Genomic DNA, 19,427 nt, shown 5'->3' with positions numbered 1-19,427 from the left:
TAATTTATTTCACGTGAACTATTCAGCTAAATAATATGCATAGTATGGTAGGCGATGGACTTTTCAGTCACAAAAAACATCCTACTATCATCGGTAGCCTCTGTATGTCTATTTATCAAGTTGTTTGCAAACACTTATTTTAATACTTATCACCTTATTACTAAAATAATGCTTTTTATTTTACAACTTCTGCTTTTGAACAAATTAAATTAAATTGATTTTAAATCAAAAGTCATAAACAACTCCTTTACAAACTACCGTAATTTATTAATAAAAATTGTAAGTATTGAGTTGTTTTTCCAAACACTCCAACTTTAAATTCTTTTTTTAATCACTTTGAACTTTTATTTTCAGATACTCACAATTTTTAGTGTTACTTAATAATTTATAGCTTGATTCAATAAGAAAAACAAAAGTTATTGAGAACAAGAATTAGATTTATAGCCAAATCAAGTACAAACAACACCAACCAATCAACATTGGTGATGAAATGTCACTGTCCATGAATATGATTGATTTGGATTATGAAGTAAAGATATGATGATGGTAAAGCAGGTGAGCGCAAGTTTATGGGCAGCCAAGGGTGGTAGCTATGCATAGCTAGTTTGGTGCCAATCTATGCAAGGAGAGGTAGGCACTAAATGCAGCAGGGACCAGCCTTCACCAACTCCCTCTGCCTAACTGACATTCATCACCATTCACCAACGACGTCTTTTCCTTTTTTCCTTTTTGTTGCTCGGCATATATTAAAAACAAAGGTCCCATTCCCACGAATTCATTAGGAAGAATTGGTGTGATGTTCGGCACATGTGTCGGTTAGAATTTTTAGGCTGTCGGAAGAATTGGCTATTTGATAGAATGATCTTTCTAAGAATTCGAACTCATGAATTGGTTGTTTAACGGGACGGTTTTGATAAGAATTTGAACTCATATTATAAATGCGATAATGTTTCACTTTAATCATTACATCATAATGAATAATGGTCCAATCACAATTTTGATTTAATGGTTAAGGTTAAAATTTTATAAATAAATACGAGATTATGAATTTAATTTATACTAAGTGTGTGGATATTTAAGTAATTTTTGTTATTTTATTATTACTTATTTATATCGATATATTATTGAACTTGTATATTGATCAATCATGAAGATATTGTGTAATAATTATCGTTTTTATTAAAATCTCAAAAAAAGAAAAACACCCACATTCATCAATTATGGACAAATAATTCTCATTCTTGCCTTTATTTATTTTTTTGGTGGTTGTTGGAAGACCAGAGTTTCCAACTTGTTAAAATATCAATGATTTGTTTGTCCAGTTCGCTATGATAGTTGTTAACTAGCGTATGTGGTACACTCAATGAGTGTGTATAATAAATTTAAAAAATTAAAAAATTATTATTATTTTAATTATATAAATTCAAATAATAAAAAAAAAGAGGAGAAAGAGAAGAAAGTTTTTTTTTGTAAGAGCGATGAACTATTATTAATTAAAATAAATTTATTACAATCATTTATGTCGGATATCAACCATTACAACATCATACTTTGATCAACAATATCAAAATAAAAGGGATAATTACATTTACAATCCTTCATCTATTGCTCTTTTACACAAACCACCCTCACCTTTTGAAAAATTATAGAAACCATTCCTGACAACTTTTAAAATTCAAAAATACCCTATTGACCTGATCAAACTTTAATATGATTTTTTAAAGATAAAAATACCCTTAAAGGTGTCTCTGTAATTACCAGAAGGTAGAGGGGTTTCAAATTAATATATATGAGAATGATTAATATGAGTTGTGGATTTTTTAATACTTATATTAATATTTAATTCTAATTCTAATTATTTTATTAATTTCTTAATTAAATTTTTATATAAAATTACATTTTAATAATTAAAATACTAAATTATTCAATTAATATATTAATAAAGTTAATTACTAGATTATATATTTAAACTAAAAAATCATCACACTTTTATGAATTATTTAAAATTATTAAAATTAAAAATCATTTATCTTTTATTTTTATTTATAATTAAATTTTATTAATATTAATGAATAATAATTGAAAATAATTTATGCAGTTTATATAAATCATATTAGGAGTACTAAAATAAATAATTTATTTATTAAAAAATATTTTAAATTTTTTTTTTTTTAAATTATTCTTTCTTCCCAACCCTACAGCCATGCCCACCCTTAACTTCTGTTTACGCCCTCGCTGCCACCACCTCATTGCGGCCTACAACTTTGCCCCACTTGTGCCTAGCCTTCACCTTCCTCCACCATCGTTAGCCATATGTATACATAAATATATAAATATATACATATAAATATGTTCAATTATATGCATATTTATATATGTGGATTGTGTAAACATACATAAATATATGACAAATTTATTAATTTTAATAAAATTTAATTATAAATAAAAATAAAAAAGAAGTAACTAAGTGATGTAATTATTGATTTTAAATATTTAAACAATATATTGAAAAGAAATTCAACTTATCAAATACCAACCTAAAAAATTAAAAGAATATAGTAATTACCAAAATAAACCGATTAATTCAGTTCAATATTCGTTCTAACATCTTAACATACTAAATTATTTTATGAAAATTTCGATATGATTTTATCGAACAAACACCCGTAATAATAATTGGTCTCATTTAATTTAACTTTGCACCATTATTACACCTCTTGACATAGGTAATTAAATGAAAACAAAAAAAGGAAAAAGGAAAAGGGGCAGGAAGCATTGGGACAAGAAACGGCAAAGGGCCATCTGCCTGTCAAAAAACAGGTAGAATTTCTGTGGCAGATGGGGAGCAGATCGTCAAACTTATTGTTTCCTATCTCAAATTAAAATCAGCAGATGCGACATTTCATTGACGCTTTCCCTCTTCAACCTTCTTTACCCAAACCCAATATTTTCATCTTCCCTCAAGTTTTTTTTTTTTTTTTTTTAAATCATTTCGAATAAATTATAAAAAAAAAACAAAAATTAATTATTTTTGAACATGTCGACGAAAATTATATGAGTGTTATCAACCTGACAAGGCCGAATTTATTAGAATTATTGTTGCTTAGAAAGAATGGGAGTTGGGAAACATGTTCTCTCATACTGCGGAAGGCATTATATTATTAAGGGTACTGTCCAAGTAGTGGAAGAAATGCACTGGTAGCGCTAACGATCGCCATACCATAAGGGGGAGCAATTTTAGCAAAAATAGGTGTTGGACCTAGTCCGAACCCTAGTATGACTTCGTCAAGGGTTTTTGAGAATCGGACAATTTGGCTCTGTTTAGGAAGATTGTGCGACGAATGTATAATAAATTAAATTTATAAATATTTAATATCAAGAGTTGGAGTAGGGATTGATTATTATTTCATCTTACACATTTGTAGTGAACTTGCCATGCACATCACCTGAATAACTCCATTTGACTTGACGATTTGAGTTTTTTTGGAGTCGGCTTATTGACTTTGACACTATTATTTGTTTTAGGCTATATTCTTCAAACTTGACGGAGTTGAGTTCACAAAAGACCATACTGAAAAGAATAAATAATTCCTAATGTCAGAAATGATCGTAATTTGAAAATCATGACAAATTAATACTTTTATATTACAACCAAACAAAACTAATACGAACACTTGAACTTTTATCATTGATAACCATTGCACATTCTTAATTTAGTATTTATAATTTGTACTTTTAATCGTGATATTTAATAATAACAAAAGCTCATACTTCTTAGGGTGACAAGTATTGGCTATTCGAGTGTCTTTGTAGTCTTATTGTATTTTTTATGGCGACGGAACTCATGAATAACCAAAAACTTAAGCGGTAATTATTTACGGACTGAAATCAAATGAACGATATTATTTCGGAAGCATATGTAAGATGAGTTAAGGATAAGTAGATGCATGCATCCATGCCAATCATTATATCAATTGCAGAAAATTAATGAGAAGATCATTAAAGACTAAACTGCAACATCAACCTGAACTTTTTGGCTCAATTTACAGTGATAATAAAAAGTAAAAAAAGAAGAATGAATGAACCCCATGCTGGGAAACCCCAACGTACGTAAAAGAGTCACGTGTGGGAGTGGTGGATCGATCAGGCAAACAGTTTTTCGGTGTCCTAAAATCCCAGCTTTTCTTCTGTATCCGTTACATAAAATCCAAAGGGAAGAGAATGTCTTAAAGGGGTGGGCTGATCAAACACGGACAAGATAAAAAAAGCTGAAACTACTTACGGGAAAGTGATTCTGATTCCCAAAGCCACACAGCTTCCCTTTTCTTTTTTTTTTTTTTTTACATCTCAAAGTTTTACAGTAGTGTTATTCCGAGTTGAAATTTCCCCATCCTCCAACTGAAAGACAAAAATGTACCAACTTTCTGGTTATCAATCAACTTTCTGAAAAAGCCGAGGAGTTATTCCTCGGAATCAACCACTCCCAAATCTTGTATTCATGTTCTTGTAATAAATTCTTCAATTTTTTTTTTTTTTTGGGTAGGAAAATAACTTCTTCAATTTAACAACAAAAAGAAAAAGCTTATAGTTACAGAAAATCATACTAATTTGTGCGAATTTTAGAGAAAGTTGAAATTTGAAACAGAATCAAAAGAAAGAGAGAAATTGCGTTTAGTATTGAGAAGTATAAATCTAAAGCTGGAGAATTTAATTAGGAAGAAAGTATAAAAATATTGTAGGAATAATATGTGTAAACGAACTTGGAATTATTTATAAAAATATCAATCTTTTGAAAGAAAGCAATTTTTAGACATATTAAAAAAGTAAAACCACTTAATTTTAGAAAAACCATTTTTAGACTTTAAAAAATAAAAATACTTAAATTTTAGAAAAACCGCGTCAGTCGTTATTTTACATCACATGTTATCCGTAACTACTAGTTTTTTCACTAAAATCTAGAGAAACGTAGAAACAAAGGAGCATGAGCTGTACCACTAGAAGAAATTTAATATTTAATTAGTTATGATTAAATAAATAGTCGTAGTAAATAGTTATTAATCACGGTCATGCAACGATTGTTGGTAGTGATTTTTGCGAATGTTGCTAAAATATATTTATTATGGCTAAAAGCCATGAAAAAAAACATTTGGTTTCAATGGTGGATAATTTAAATTTCGCATCAATGTTTATTTAATCACAACTAATAATAATTATTTACCACACTCTTAGTTCATAGCCAATAGTAAACTTTCTTTTAGTGTACGCAGTGTAAATTTTCAAAATAAGAAAGGTCTGAAGTTTGGGCTACTGACATCTTATGGGTTCCTCACAGATGGAGAGGTAAACATTATGTTTCTACGGTATACCGTGCTCTTTTTGCCTCGTTTGTGTACCATATATGGCGTGAGCGCAATATTAGTCGATTTGATGGAGTACATAGAGATACACGCACTGTGGGTGCGCTGATGGTTCGAGATGTGTAGCAGAGGATTCTTAGTGTAGAATTACCTACTGTTATTAGCACTTGTACGCTTTATCACTTATGGTAGATTTCTTGGCCTGTCGAGGAAACTGCTTAGATTAAACAACTTGTATTATACTATTGTATTCTTTTTTACTTAATAAAAATTACCTTTACCGAAAAAGAAAAGGCTGAAGCTGTTGCCTATAACACGTTGATCTAACGGCTTACAGCTTATACGGGCACAAACCCTTATGGGAAGCATCAAAATTTTTAATAGGGTTTTTCCAAATTATACCTAACTTCATAAGGCATCAAAGTACTTACTTTTATTTGATTATAGTGGGAATAAGGTTGGTCCAGATTAGTACCTACAGCACAAAGAACAGGGTCAGGTATGATAGGAGTAAGCTGAACAGCAGAGATTTGGCATAGGATTGAAATTTCTGTGTCAAGGCAGAGAAACAGTACTTGTAAGTTGGGATTGAAATCCAAAGGCAGCAGCACTGCTGCAGGTACTGATCAACAGTGAACAGCCATATCCCTTAACAGCCCCCAAACATGAAATCCAGTTTACAGATAATGCTTGTGGTAGAGCAGTGTCAAGCCATTTTCCATCTCACAAAAGATGATTATTGATGTTTCAACATCGTGCCCATTTTCACGTTTGCTCCACTTTCTAGCCATTTTTCACCCAAAAATGTAAAGGTGGCGCAGCATTGTTTGCCAGCTCAATTATTGCTTTAGAGGGACAATTATTGATGCATGGGAAGGATTTCTGTGCATTTTCTCACTTGCGCTTGAAAATGAACCAAGAACCATCTCAAAGCGCTTGAAAATGAACCAAGAACCATCTCAATTGATAAGATATCAATTTGAGCCTGGTACTTGAGGCTAATGTTGAAGTTTTACTAACAAATTCGAGGTCATGGATTCAAATTTCACGGGCGTTATTGTAATTTGTTTACAGTCACACAAATATTGATTGAATCGAGAGTTATATAATATTTTATTTACTGTTCCTAGTATATCAATATACTTATTAAATCGATGAAATGCTAAAAAAAGTCGTCTTGCAGTATTGTGTTTTTGGGTCGTACCTAAATTGATTTTCCTATCTAAGTTATTGGTACCTATAGTTGGGCATCTTGTTTATTTTTTTTTGTGTGATAAATAGTTGATAGGATCCGATTGAAAATATGATGTCTTATTCAAAACCTGATGGATTACTAGCGGGCCGTTAGTCCTTTTAGTAATCATGGATAATCCAGCCCACCCATTTTTAGGTCTTGTAGACGGTTCTTTAAAAATTATTGGAATAAAATACATGAAGCCTTTATTTATTTAGAAATTTCTTAGATTAATCAAACTCCTTTTTATAATGGTAAGGTTTTAAATATCGATCTAAAAAAATACAAATTCATGATCAACCATAATTTGAGTATTAATGTACTTAATAACAATCTTATTTTATTTTTTTTACTAAATGTGCTGAATCACAAATATTGCTTATATATTATGCAATATATTTTACTTTATCATACAGAAATCAAAATTATATTAATTAAGAACAAAAACTTATACTTTCACTAGAAAAAATATAATTTTTTGCTACGGTTAAATATTATAGCCAAAAGAAGATCGCGAGAAATACAAATCAACCATGATTTTGCAATAATCATTAGCTGTTGTTTCTGCAAGTGGGACTAAAAATATTTTGCATATGGCTAAAAATTATAGCGAATATTGATTAATCGTGATTAATATTTAAATTTTTACTTTAATTTTATTTAATTGTGATTAATGATATTGATTTATCAGGATTTTTAAACCTTGGCCATTTATAGTGCAACAAACACTTAATTTTTGTAGTATCTCTGGAAAAAGTCGAAATAGCATATGTTTTTCCTTATACTTTTATCTGTTCACTTGAAGTATATGCCACAGTTATCATTTTCAAATAAAATAACATAATCTACACTCAGTTAGATACATATATTAAGCCCATGATATTTTAGTCAATGATTAAGAGGTTGAGGTTCCATAAACAAATCCAAAATTATGGATTTGAGTCTTGTTGGATTTGCGAGTATTTATTTATTTTTTTATGTGAGATTACTATAACATGCTTCATTGTTCTTAGTTATATCAACGATCAATATATTAATGGAACCAACATATATTGATGTAATTATATAATTCACGTTTATTCCAAATAAAAAAAATGATACATATATATATTGAGTGTAGAGATCTACAATGATCGTTTACACCGGTTCTAGAGGATTTCTAAATATAATATTTTCAAATAACTAGGTTATAATTGAGTGGACTTCGAATCCCTCGTAAATAAGTTTAAAATTTAATGGATTCAATGAAAAATTTAAAATCCAAATTTAAATGGATTTCAAGTATTTGTCCAAATGCACCTTATGTATTTATTGATTTATAATAAGTGAAATTGTTAAAAAATAATATGATTGAAAAATAATTTTGCTAAATTTATTTGAAACAACATTTTATAGGGTAAATCACAAAGGGTTGCTTGAGATTTGCTTGATTACAGATACCTTTTCGTTGTTTGAAAAAATTACAAGGGGGAAAACGTCAATTTGAAATACTAACAAAATTATAAGAGTATTTTTGTCTTTTAGATATTAAGATTAAAGAGTTTAAAAGATGTTATACGAAAAGAGGATTGAGCTTATTTTTTTTTTAAAGAACTAATAAGATTCTAAATATTTTATTTTGATGTCTTATAAGCTTTTTAGAATGTAACAGTTTTATAGAACTTGTAAGATGTTTTTTGAAAAACTTATAAACTCAACAAAACACCTTCTGAGTAAGAGATGGAAAGAATAAATTTTTATATAAGAACATTGTGATGAAAGATTAGGGAGGACAAGATTAAATAAGTAATTAGGTAAGTAAAACAGAAGAAGAAGAACACACACAGCCAGAGAGGGGGGGGGGGGGGGGGGAAGGGTTGTGGAATGAGTTGCTTGTGAAGGTGGAAATAATTCTTTTATATATAAATATAAAAATTTAAATTATCAGATAATAATAAGATTATAATATCTTTACTACTACGTACAATTTAATAAAACTAAACTTGTATCGTTCACTATTTCTGGAAACTAGTCATGTTAATTAATGATTTATTTGTTAAATTATAAAACAAAAACCAATTGACGTATGCAAAGTACATTTTTAAAAAAAATCATGAAACAGTTCTGCAATTAAATCCTCCATATATTTATCTATATCAATCATAAATGTTAGTTTATTATAAATTACTATTATTAAGTATTGATATTTAATGTGTTGATTGAAACTCATAATATAATGACGCATTGTTTATTTACTCAAAGAAAGGATTGAAATTTTCCATGAGTACATAGCAACGGCAAGTTTTGATTATCTAATAAAATGATTCACTTTCTTTTTATTTCTCATTAATTTGAAAATATTAAGTCACTAAATATGTTTTGAGAAAGTTGCTTCTTATAAAAATTGTAACAAGTTAGAAAATATAAAACTAGTTACTGATACATAATACAACTGAAACAACAAATTTAAACAATTAAATCATGAGGTGGACATTTTAAGACCCATCACCAACTCAAAAAAGAAAATTAGAAAATATTAAGGTAGTCAGTGATATCATTGAATTGGACACAAATCAATAATGAATTCAACCAATTAAACCATGAATTGGACCCATTTATAACCCAGCACTAACCCATCAATAATGCATTGAATACCCGTCGTGTAGTAAAATTTAATTAAGTTCAGCTCACTTAAACCCATTGTAGAATATTTAAACCCAACCCAACCCAAACAATTTGGGTTGGATTGAACATACAGGTTCTAACCCAAATTGCCACCCCCTAGCTCCACCAGGTAGCTAAATAAGTAACATTTTGGGTTTGTTAGTACGAATGGCCCAAGAATGGAAAACCCTCCAATCTATTGAACTTTTATTTTGCACTCAGCAAAATGGTATTAAGTATAGAAATATCAAACATGAAAATCTTCCAAGGAACAAAACGGTCCTAGTTCGCAGATTCTCAAAAATAACACGTTGAATGAATTTCCAGGTCAGTCTGGATTTTTCAGGAGTTTAAATATTTGGAAAAAAGAACTGAAGACCAATTATTCTTTTAGCCTTCTTCTGGCCAACCTAGAAGGATTAATGGTGCTTAACCTCAAAGAGACCATCTGGACCTGCATCCACAAAAGCTAAGGTTAGAAAAAAAGTGAACTGATAAGCAGTCTTATGAAGCAAAAAGGCATACGGGATAGATGAATTTTAGCACAGATATTACATTATTGTTTCCAAGGAGACACTAAATTCAAGGATTTTTAATCCAAGGATGAGGGAACTACTTCCACGATTTCTTACATATATACTTTCTTCATCTGAATTCAAACCAAAAATATTTGTTCAGGACACCATTAAATCGTCCACTCAATGTACTCATTATGGGTTCCCCAGTAAGTATATGGTGCTTATTGGTTGAGCCACTCTAGATCTTGTGATTAGGTGCTTATAATACAAGGTTCGACATGCTGAAAGTATCATCTCTAGAAGGTTGCCTATATATTTGGTGAGGAGGTAAGTCATTATAAAATACATGTGAACAAAACATACCTACCGCTACTTCACTCTTTAAATCATAAGCGACAGCACTTACAAATAACTAAAGCCTCAGATTTCAAAATTTGTGAACAAACAACAGATTTTCTTGGTGTTTTGCATTTCGAGAAAAACTTTAAGCTTCAATACAAGGATCAGAAGATATAGAATCCTGAACTTAAGATTGATGCCAGAATGAGAATATATGATACCAAGACAACATCATCCATTCATGTTTTAAAACCTAAAATTTTCTATTTCAGGAAGTAATTCCAGATTAAATGGAGGATAAATTTAAGAGAAGACCAAAGCAATGTCGAACCCAAAGATTACTTCAGTCACAAAATTCAAATCCTCAGGAATCCCCTTAATAGTAAAAACTCATCAGCACATGATCATCAATATAACATTTGCTCTTATCAAACACCATCCACCATATCTTTTGGTCTATGTTTGTTCAAAGGTTGAATCTTCTAGAAGCTTTAACTAAAAATTTATCGAAAAATCCATCATGGCCTGCAAGGAATACTCTCCAACAAATATTTAATCAGTGATTATCACCAGTGACATAAATGTCAATCTTCTTTCACTCGCCCAATCATCCAAAGATAGAAAAATATCCATATATAAGATCCATGCAACATTATACAACAGAACAGTATCAAATGAGTGAAAAAGACACACTGGCCAAATCTCATAAGAAATAAGTTAACCAAAACCCAAGTAATATCATATTCAACTTACCCCATGGAAACTCCTTGTTACGGATGTGCAAGTATTGATATGGCTGCACCACAAAATCAAACTATATCAGAACAGTACAAAGTTTTCTAGGAGATCGAAAATCATCATTTATATGATGACTTCAAAACATTGAAGAACAAAATTCCAAGTCTTTATCCAAAGGTTAAAAATTAAAAAATAAAATAAAAAGATCAACAGTCTGCTCTGTTAGCTGGTACTTACAGGAGGCTCTTCATGATGCGGATGACCTTTTGATAGGTTATAGATAGAGAGAACAGTGCATGTTGCAATTGCTAGATATGTTATCTTCTCCCACTTGGAAGCCTCAGCTGCATTAAAGAGAAGCCAACAAAAATCAAAACAGAAAAATCAAAGATTTTCAATCACATAATGCAGTTAATAAAATCCGCAGCAACTCCTTCAATCCAGTGTAAGCTACATTAGACGAAATGTAATCAGAACCCTTGGAACGAAATGTAATTAAAACCCTAGACTGGAAATCCAAACAATTGACAATTCAAACAAACATGTCCGCTAATATAATAATAAACATATCTCATAATTTCACATTATATGATAATATTCCGATGCAACATCAACCTTTATTCGCTCAGATATACTTAATCACACAATACCAGCTTCATCGTGATGAGCGGAAGATGCGAAGGAGCGCTTGGAAGCTGCGGAAACTCGTGGAGTAGATGCGCCACCACGGAGGGCGGAGCGGAGGCCAGATCTCACAATCACCGTCGCCATTTTCTATATACTCTTCGCTTTCTACGTTCTGTTAGCAGACTCAATTGATTTCCCTAAAACGGGAAGGTCAGTACTCGCTTAAATATTGTGTTGGTAGGATAAACAAAAACGCTTATAGTTGAAAGTTGAAAGTCGTGCAATTAGCACGGGATAATGTTAACAACTTATATATAAAATCATCATTTGAATGTTAGTGTTGTTATTAAATTATCATTAACAGATAATAATATGAATTTCAAATTCTATTAATGTATATGAAATGCAATTTCCTAGTCTTATTTTTCATACAGTATTTTTTCTTTAAAATTCCATCATAGTATGGATTTTTTTATTTAGTAGCATTTAGTTTGATTGCCATATATTTCTATTTAGTTGGTAATTAGTGATAACATTTTGTGCTTATTTAACTATCCTTTTTTTACAAATTTTAACTCAATTTTAAACTCAATGAGATGATTAGTTGTAATGGGTATGGCCCACATACAATTAAAAAAAGATACGTCCTAAAATCACATGCATCAAGTTGAATTCAACTAAATATTTTTTATTTCTTTTCTTTATCAAATCAAAATCTACCCATTAACTTCACCTAAGTTTATGATCCATTGAGCGATTCATAAGCTCTAAGATTTTGAATTTTTTTTGTTCAAAAAATACTAATTTTTTGGCACAACAAACTTCAATTTTAATGTATTGGCAGTAAGGATGACAAATGGGTGGGTTGAATCGGGTCCAAATGAGTTGGATTAGATGTGGATTGAGTTTAAATGTGATTGAATTAATGGGTTGAAAATGGATCGGGTTGGTTCGATGTTACCCATTTTTTATATTTAATAATTACAAATTTTAAAATTTTAGATAATAATAATAAGATGACAATATTTTTAATAGAATTTGTAATATAATATAATATAATTAAATTTGTATTATTAATTGTTTGTGGAAAGTAATCAAGTTACATTAAAGATTCATATATTAAATATCAAATGAAAAACTTATAAAGTATTAAAAAATACTGTATTTTTCGAAACAAATTATGAGATGAAGAACTTGGCTCCCAACCGTGAAAAAAAACTTCAAAGCATCTCATCTTTTTGTTGTAATTTCATGTAAAGAATTTTGCATGCTCCTTTCTCGAATTTCTTACTTGTACCATATGGTAAAACCCTTTTATTTTTCTGTTTTCTTTTCACTTTTGATAATCGAAAATGAGGACAGTAGTAACAAAATTTTGCTAATCAGTATAGTAATATTACTTGTTCGTATAACACCAGAAAAAATTCTCAAGTATAATTCACAAAAGTTGGTAACGATCTCCCCAGCTCAAAGTATATAATTGACAAGTATTTGTGATAATTACATACGAGTTTAAAAAAAACAAAGAAAAGGAATAATGTTAAACGTTAGAGATCTTTAATGTAAAATCAAAATAAAAAATTACATGGCAAGTAAAATTATATAATAATGCTCATATCTCTTTAATAAAATAGTAGAGGATTACTTACAATTATCAAATATTAATTGTTGAAAGAAGATGAAAAAGAGAAGAAAGAATTAAAATGAATTTCTAGGGTATAGTCCGATGTTAGCCCCTTTAGGAAAAACTTAGAGCACCTACCAATCATTTCAAACCCTTATGAGCTGCAAATTCATGAAGGGACTATTACAATTATGTTTTTGATCATCACTAGCTTTATAATAAAAATCAAAATACGAGTCCCCATCAACAACTCCAATCTGATGACAATCCTCCGTAGATCCAAGAGACTCCACCACATCTTCCGTGCTCCATCCCGCACGTAACAATCTGTCGGACATCATCCTCACGCGCCACTCCACGTGTTCTCTATCAAGTGGTTGATCATCCGAACTGCCATTCTCAGGATTATTAGCCTTATCGCATCCGTCCATCATCATCATCTCCCTAACATCATCCTCTTTCCACCCTCCGTCCCTCAACGTCCAACACACCTCGTCGAAACACCCGCCCAAGTCCCCACACCACCACCCGCGCGTGCCCAGACGCGCCGCCTCACTCTGACTCCTCTCCGCCATCTCCGACCAAAATTCTATCCTCCGCGCCTCCGTCGCGGCCCACGCCGGCGCGGCGAACAAATTGGATAACCTGGGCCTCCTCAATACCTCCTCGCCGCCGATCATTCTGAATTCAGCTTGCTGGAAAAAGCCGGCTATGTCGAAGCTCCACAACCTCACCTCCCCTCCATGCACGTAGAAAACCGGGTTCCCCGCCATGCACGGCATCGACGGGATGTAAAAATTCCTGTAAATCGGCACAAGAATCGGCGCTTTCTTCAGGAACCCTTTAGCCAATTTCACAGCGCGATCATTATCCACAGGCCTATCACCCCAAGATTCAACCCAGAATCCATTTCTTGAAACTTCTTTGCAGATCCCGAGAATTGGTAGGTTCGTGAGAATCTCGAGCTGTTGTTTGGAGGAAGATCGCCAGTTGGGAAAGCCTGGTCCGACCGGCAGGCCTTCTTGGAGAATGGGGCGGAGGTCCGGCGGGAACGTGAAATTGAAAGAAACCTCCACGGCGGAGATCTCCGACTCCGAGAGACCCGCCTCCACCGGAACATTCGAGGAATGTAAGTGGTGTATCAAATTCTTGGCGTAGGCCGCATAGGAAAAGCAGACTCGTAATGGTTTTGGATTGGAGATAGTCATTATTTCTGTGAGGAAGTGGTGGTGTTTCTCAACAATTCGACCATTGAAAAATGATCAAGAAAATTTGGTATGCATACAAGATGTGTACGTACACATATAACCGAATCTGAGGAATCGATGTTTATATATAGTTGTGGTGGTAGGGGGCGGGGGTGGAGGGGTTGTGTTTTGATCAGAAACTGAATCCAAGAATTTTTCGCAGAGAAAATAGGGTTTGATTTGGACTTGAGTTAAAGGAAGGAAAGGGACTCTTTGACTTGGCCGGTGGAGTTGAGGGATTTTGTGTCTTTTTTGCTCGAAAAGTCTTTGTGAATATCGACTTGAAAGTTAAGTTTTGAGGAAATTGAGGATGATTGTTGCAATCATATGAGAAGAAGATAGAAATTAAGATTGATTTTAGTGGAAATCAAGGGTTCGGTCGTCTGATTCTATGCACGTTTTTTGTCGCAGTATTTGTTTGTCACGTACGGTACATTTGAAATAGAATCTACACATTTGTGCTTTTCTTTCCACAGGGAAATTCCCTGTCTTTGACAATTTGTGAGGCAGGTTAGATATTGGATTCATCCAAGATAATGAGTTTTCAGAATTATATCAAATTTTCGGGCAGGATTTATAAAAAAATTTGACTTCAACCTCAATTTGTGGGGAAAATTGCAATCTACCTACTTGTATTATGAAAAATAAGCAAACGGTCTCCTTATGAAAAATAAAATAGCAATTTATCTCCTTGTATTTTTTAGATGTGATAATTTACCCACCCTATGTTTTTTAAATTGAAGCAATTAATTTACCTCTTAGGCAGGGAGGTAAAAATTCCTTTATTTTTTATTTAAACACAAGGGGGTACATTGCTATTTATTTTTTATAGAGGATAATTCGTTCATTTTCAATATCACAGGAGAGTAAATTACATTAAACCCCAATTTAGTATATGAAATCATGCATGTTTAAATACGACTAAACATGTGGGGTATCTTCACTTATTTATTTTTACGTAGTGTGTGATGCAATTGGTATTTTAGTATCACGAATTTTAGGACTTATAAAATATTCAAACTTCTATTTTAAAATCGATGTGAGTCACCTGCTTACATCATTCTCTAGATGACATGATAAAAATGAACACATAATATCATTCATTTCTCATGAAAATATATATATATATATATATATATATATAACACCAAATAATACGACATCAGATATGATTTGTATCCTATGATTAATGGCTCATGCAGCCCGACTTTTAATTCTTGTCTAAAAAATAATTAAAAGTTTGGGGATAAAAGCATGTGCCTCTCACATACTTTTCTTTCTTTCTTTTTTTTTTTTTATAAGTTTGGGAATTTTATTTTCATTGGTGAATTTATGTCAGCATGAAAGCAATTTTTTGCCCTATATTTTTACCTTACAGTTCTTTATCTTTTTAAGGTAGTAAATAAGTTCTGTAATTTTTAATTTTTCAATAATTTGGTCCATTTTGATCAATGGGAACAAAAGCCCTAAATTAGAAAAAGGCATGTGCAGGCACATGCTTTTTTCGATAATATTTGCAACTCCGGTTATTGAATGATCAAAATCGCAAAACACTAAGAAGGTGCAAGACCTATTTGCTATATTAAGGACTTAAACGCCAAAATGCAAAAATATAGAGCGAAAATTGCACATAATCCTATTAATAGTTATGGCTAAAAATCGTGGTAAAAATTATTATTAACCACGATTATATAAAATTGATACAAAAATTATTTTTTCCATCATAAAAAAATATTTTAGCCATCCTCGCAAAAACCGCAACCAACAATCATTGCCTGCCCATATTTAATAACTATTTGCTATGACTATTTATTATTAATTAAAAAGTTAGTCATAATTAAATGTTATATTTGTTGCAGTGCTGTAACCCAATGTATAAAAACTAGTTCAAAAAAGTATACAAATAATATCTATAGATACGTAGAAATTCAAACTCAAGAACTTTAAAAAATAATGAATAAAAAAGCAGAAATAAAATGGATACCAAAATGTCCACAGCCTGCAATCATTTGCTAATCTATACATATTGGTTTCGTTAATTTTTTTGTGTAATTTGAATAGTGTCAAAATTGGTCTAATTGCCGCCAGGCATTGTTATAATAATGGCGACGGTCGTGAGTATATATACGCAAGCCGGCACCTGCTGCTTCATCATCTTCTGTGCCTTAAATATTCCAATAACAGTAACTTTTACAAAATTTCAATTTTCTATGAGCCATCTGTCCCAATAGTAGGGTTGGAAAATCTTGACTTCGAATTTTATGTATATTAGATTTTTAGTTATTTAATTTAAATGTATTTTTAGTTCGATAATTTTAATTATGTGATGTTTTTATTTTTTAACTTTTTAAGGTAGTATTTTGATACTATATTTTTTTAAATTTTTATAATTTTATTCTTTTCTTACCGGAGTTCATACTTTTTGCTAGAAAAATGCGGCCTTTTGTTAATATTGATCAAATTTTACAAGTATTTTTTTTGTCCTTTGACTTTCCAAAGTAGCATTTTGATCTTGCATCTATTTAGTTTTGCATTATCAATTATTTTTGTGAGAGAGTTTACCCTTCTCGTAGGTGGAGGTGAACTTCGATGGGAAAAAAAAAAAAAAGAAGAAGACGACTGGAATTGCAAATATTAAGAAAATATAGGACCCAAATGCTATTTTAAAAAATTAAAAGGCAAAACGTAAAATGAACAAAGTTATGGAACAAAAAATACGTTTAATCTATTTATATATATATATATATGTATATTAGTATGTAATTTATTGATTATGTTGCTTTGTCTGTTATGAAATCATTGTATGACATAATTGATTTTTGTGAAAAGAAAAAAACAAATCAGTTAGGAGTGAGAAATTTTATTTGACGATGAGGGGCATTGATTAAGCTGAGTAGGGCTATATGTGTCAAATCTCCAAAGCAACTGTTTGTGTATGTCTAAGTTAAAGGAGACGCACTTTAGGGTTCATTCTCTTGCAATTTGGGGCTAAGTAAAAGGGGTGAAAGTGGCTGCAAATTTTCCCTCCAACATGCCAAGTTTTGGAGGAAAAAACTGATAACTTGGCAACTAATTTCAAGGGTATGCTAAATTGTCAAATTTTTTCCACCTAATAGTTTTTTAAAAAAAAAACGATTGATATGAGTTGGACTGCCATGTTAGCACATTTGCCGAAAGCCCCAAATTATCTGATAACGTACAATTTTTTAGCCACGAGAACTAAAATTGTCAGTTTACTAAAATTACAATGTATTAAACTGCAAAAATCAAATCGTACATGACTAACATTACCACCCCCTAAATTAAAAGACTAAAATTGCATATATCCTTAATACATCTTTTTTTTATTTAAATAATTTAATGCATCTTATCTGAAAGATTTTAATGATTTTTTTTTTCAGCATTTTCTTTTAAACAATGCAAAGCAGTAATTTTTATTTGTATAAGTAGAAACATATAACATCAGCGGAGGTGGTCAGTCTAGTAATCGCAATCTGCCCTCAAACTATTGATTGAATTTTTCATTTCAAATTATATTTTACTTTTTTATTATATAATATATGCATGTCATATGTACGAAATTTATATTATTTATTTTATTTAAGAAATTTTTTATACGCATGACGTGTATTATATAAATAAAATAAAAAATACGATGTGATTTATAACAGATAATTATATCTAAAAAGAATTCCAAATAAGTTGCACTGGGTGGATTGTGCGGAAGCCGCTATCTTGGCCAAAATATCTACGGGGCCATTTTTCTCCCTATAGCAAAAAGAGGCTTTCGTCGGATCAAAATCAGTCAAGCTCTTCCGAAAGTCTTGAAGTAAAGGGATGAGGTCCCTTGGAGGATTGTTATTCCTGTTTCGAAGATAAAGTAAAGTGTTGGAATCAGATTCTATAATTAGACGTGTGATCATATTTTGGCGTCTGGCAACCTGATGGTGGATAAAATGAGCGTAATCCAACACATGGCTCAAAATATTTTAGAAGATGATATGAGTTTACAGAAGTAAAGGTCCAAACAAGCCCACCAAATACATAGATTAGCAGAAAGTAAAGAATGGGGGACACATGGCTGAATCGTCTTGACAGACCAGCGTTGTCTATACAACTGGTCTTTAATATAAAAATCCCGACATTTAAGATGGTCAAGACAGCTATTCAAGAGCTTACACTTATTATTTATTCTGATAAATGACATATTTATATAAACAACATAACTTGAGCGTCGGAGTATTCACACTTGATCAAGTCCAGCACTTGTCACTTTGTGTAGATCCCAAGCTTGTTTCCTGTACCCTGAGTCCAAACGTCGGACGCTAGGTGACCTTTGGAGATCAGACCCATCATAACTTATACTCCAGTACATAAGCCCCAACAGTCAGCTGTATTGCTTGTGTTAGCACCAATTGAGGTTGAGAAAGCAATGACAAATCCTGAGTTAGAATCGCGAAAACTTTAAGATATATAATATCTAATTATGGCTAATTATCGTAATTGATATTAAATAGCTGTAACGAATAATCATTGATCATAACCACATTTTATTGTCTGTGGTTTCTACAATGGTGGTTAAAATATTTGTCATGACTAAAATATTTTTACCATGGTATTTTTTCATGGTGAAAAAATTATTTTTTTATCGATTTTATTCAACTGCGATTAATAATAATTATCTTCTATAATTTTTTTAATCATAATTATTAATATTATAGTCAATAGTAATTTTTTTCCGTAATGAAATAATTCCCCCACAACCTGACAGACCAAGGTTACCCAGTGAAGAGTCATAAGCGTTAAGTTTGTACCAACGGGATGGAGGGGGTGACCATTTACAGAAAACAGTGTGTAAACTTTTAAGTAATCATTTTAAATGATTTTATATTAAATAGATTTGAAATTCATGAGAGTTACATAAAATATAATATCAAAATTCAACTTATTTATAAGAATAACTTAAAGTTCCAATAATCACATTCTCGTTAGTTTACAACTTTTAATTATCTTATTTTAGTTAAACTTAAGAAAAATATAAACAAAAATTGTATTGTCAAATAATTTTTCATTTAAGTTATAATTTAAAAAGTACTTAAT

At 31.2% G+C, this 19,427-nt stretch overlaps 2 protein-coding genes across 2 annotated transcripts; both read right to left on the bottom strand.

Moving 5' to 3' along the window:
• Positions 1-9,414: 9,414 nt before the first annotated feature.
• Positions 9,415-11,671, bottom strand: LOC105158566 (cytochrome c oxidase subunit 6a, mitochondrial). Its single transcript, XM_011075355.3, has 4 exons — positions 11,480-11,671; positions 11,067-11,173; positions 10,845-10,887; positions 9,415-9,688 (listed from the first exon to the last, which is right to left on the bottom strand). The coding sequence occupies exons 1-4, from the start codon at positions 11,598-11,600 to the stop codon at positions 9,654-9,656; spliced, it is 306 nt and encodes a 101-aa protein (XP_011073657.1). The 5' UTR covers positions 11,601-11,671; the 3' UTR covers positions 9,415-9,653.
• Positions 11,672-13,044: 1,373 nt separating this feature from the next.
• LOC105158708 (uncharacterized) lies at positions 13,045-14,718 on the bottom strand. The gene has a single exon (XM_011075549.2). It carries the CDS (start codon positions 14,286-14,288, stop codon positions 13,227-13,229), a length of 1,062 nt encoding a protein of 353 aa, XP_011073851.1. The 5' UTR covers positions 14,289-14,718; the 3' UTR covers positions 13,045-13,226.
• Positions 14,719-19,427: the final 4,709 nt, after the last annotated feature.

The sequence above is a fragment of the Sesamum indicum genome, linkage group LG13 (genome assembly GCF_026168435.1).
Source record: "Sesamum indicum cultivar Baizhima isolate 11 linkage group LG13, ASM2616843v1, whole genome shotgun sequence".
Lineage (NCBI taxonomy): Eukaryota > Viridiplantae > Streptophyta > Magnoliopsida > Lamiales > Pedaliaceae > Sesamum > Sesamum indicum.
This window is presented reverse-complemented; position numbering and strand designations above follow the sequence as displayed.

Bases quoted from the DNA above. Each gene is read 5' to 3' on its own strand.
- LOC105158566 (XM_011075355.3), bottom strand. From the start codon at position 11,600: ATGGCGACGGTGATTGTGAGATCTGGCCTCCGCTCCGCCCTCCGTGGT. The intron at 10,888-11,066 runs GTAAGTACCAGC...TTTGTGGTGCAG, and splicing joins CGCATCATGAAGAGCCTCCT to CCATATCAATACTTGCACAT. The intron at 9,689-10,844 runs GTAAGTTGAATA...TTGTGGATGCAG, and splicing joins TAACAAGGAGTTTCCATGGG to GTCCAGATGGTCTCTTTGAG.
- LOC105158708 (XM_011075549.2), bottom strand. From the start codon at position 14,288: ATGACTATCTCCAATCCAAAACCATTACGAGTCTGCTTTTCCTATGCG.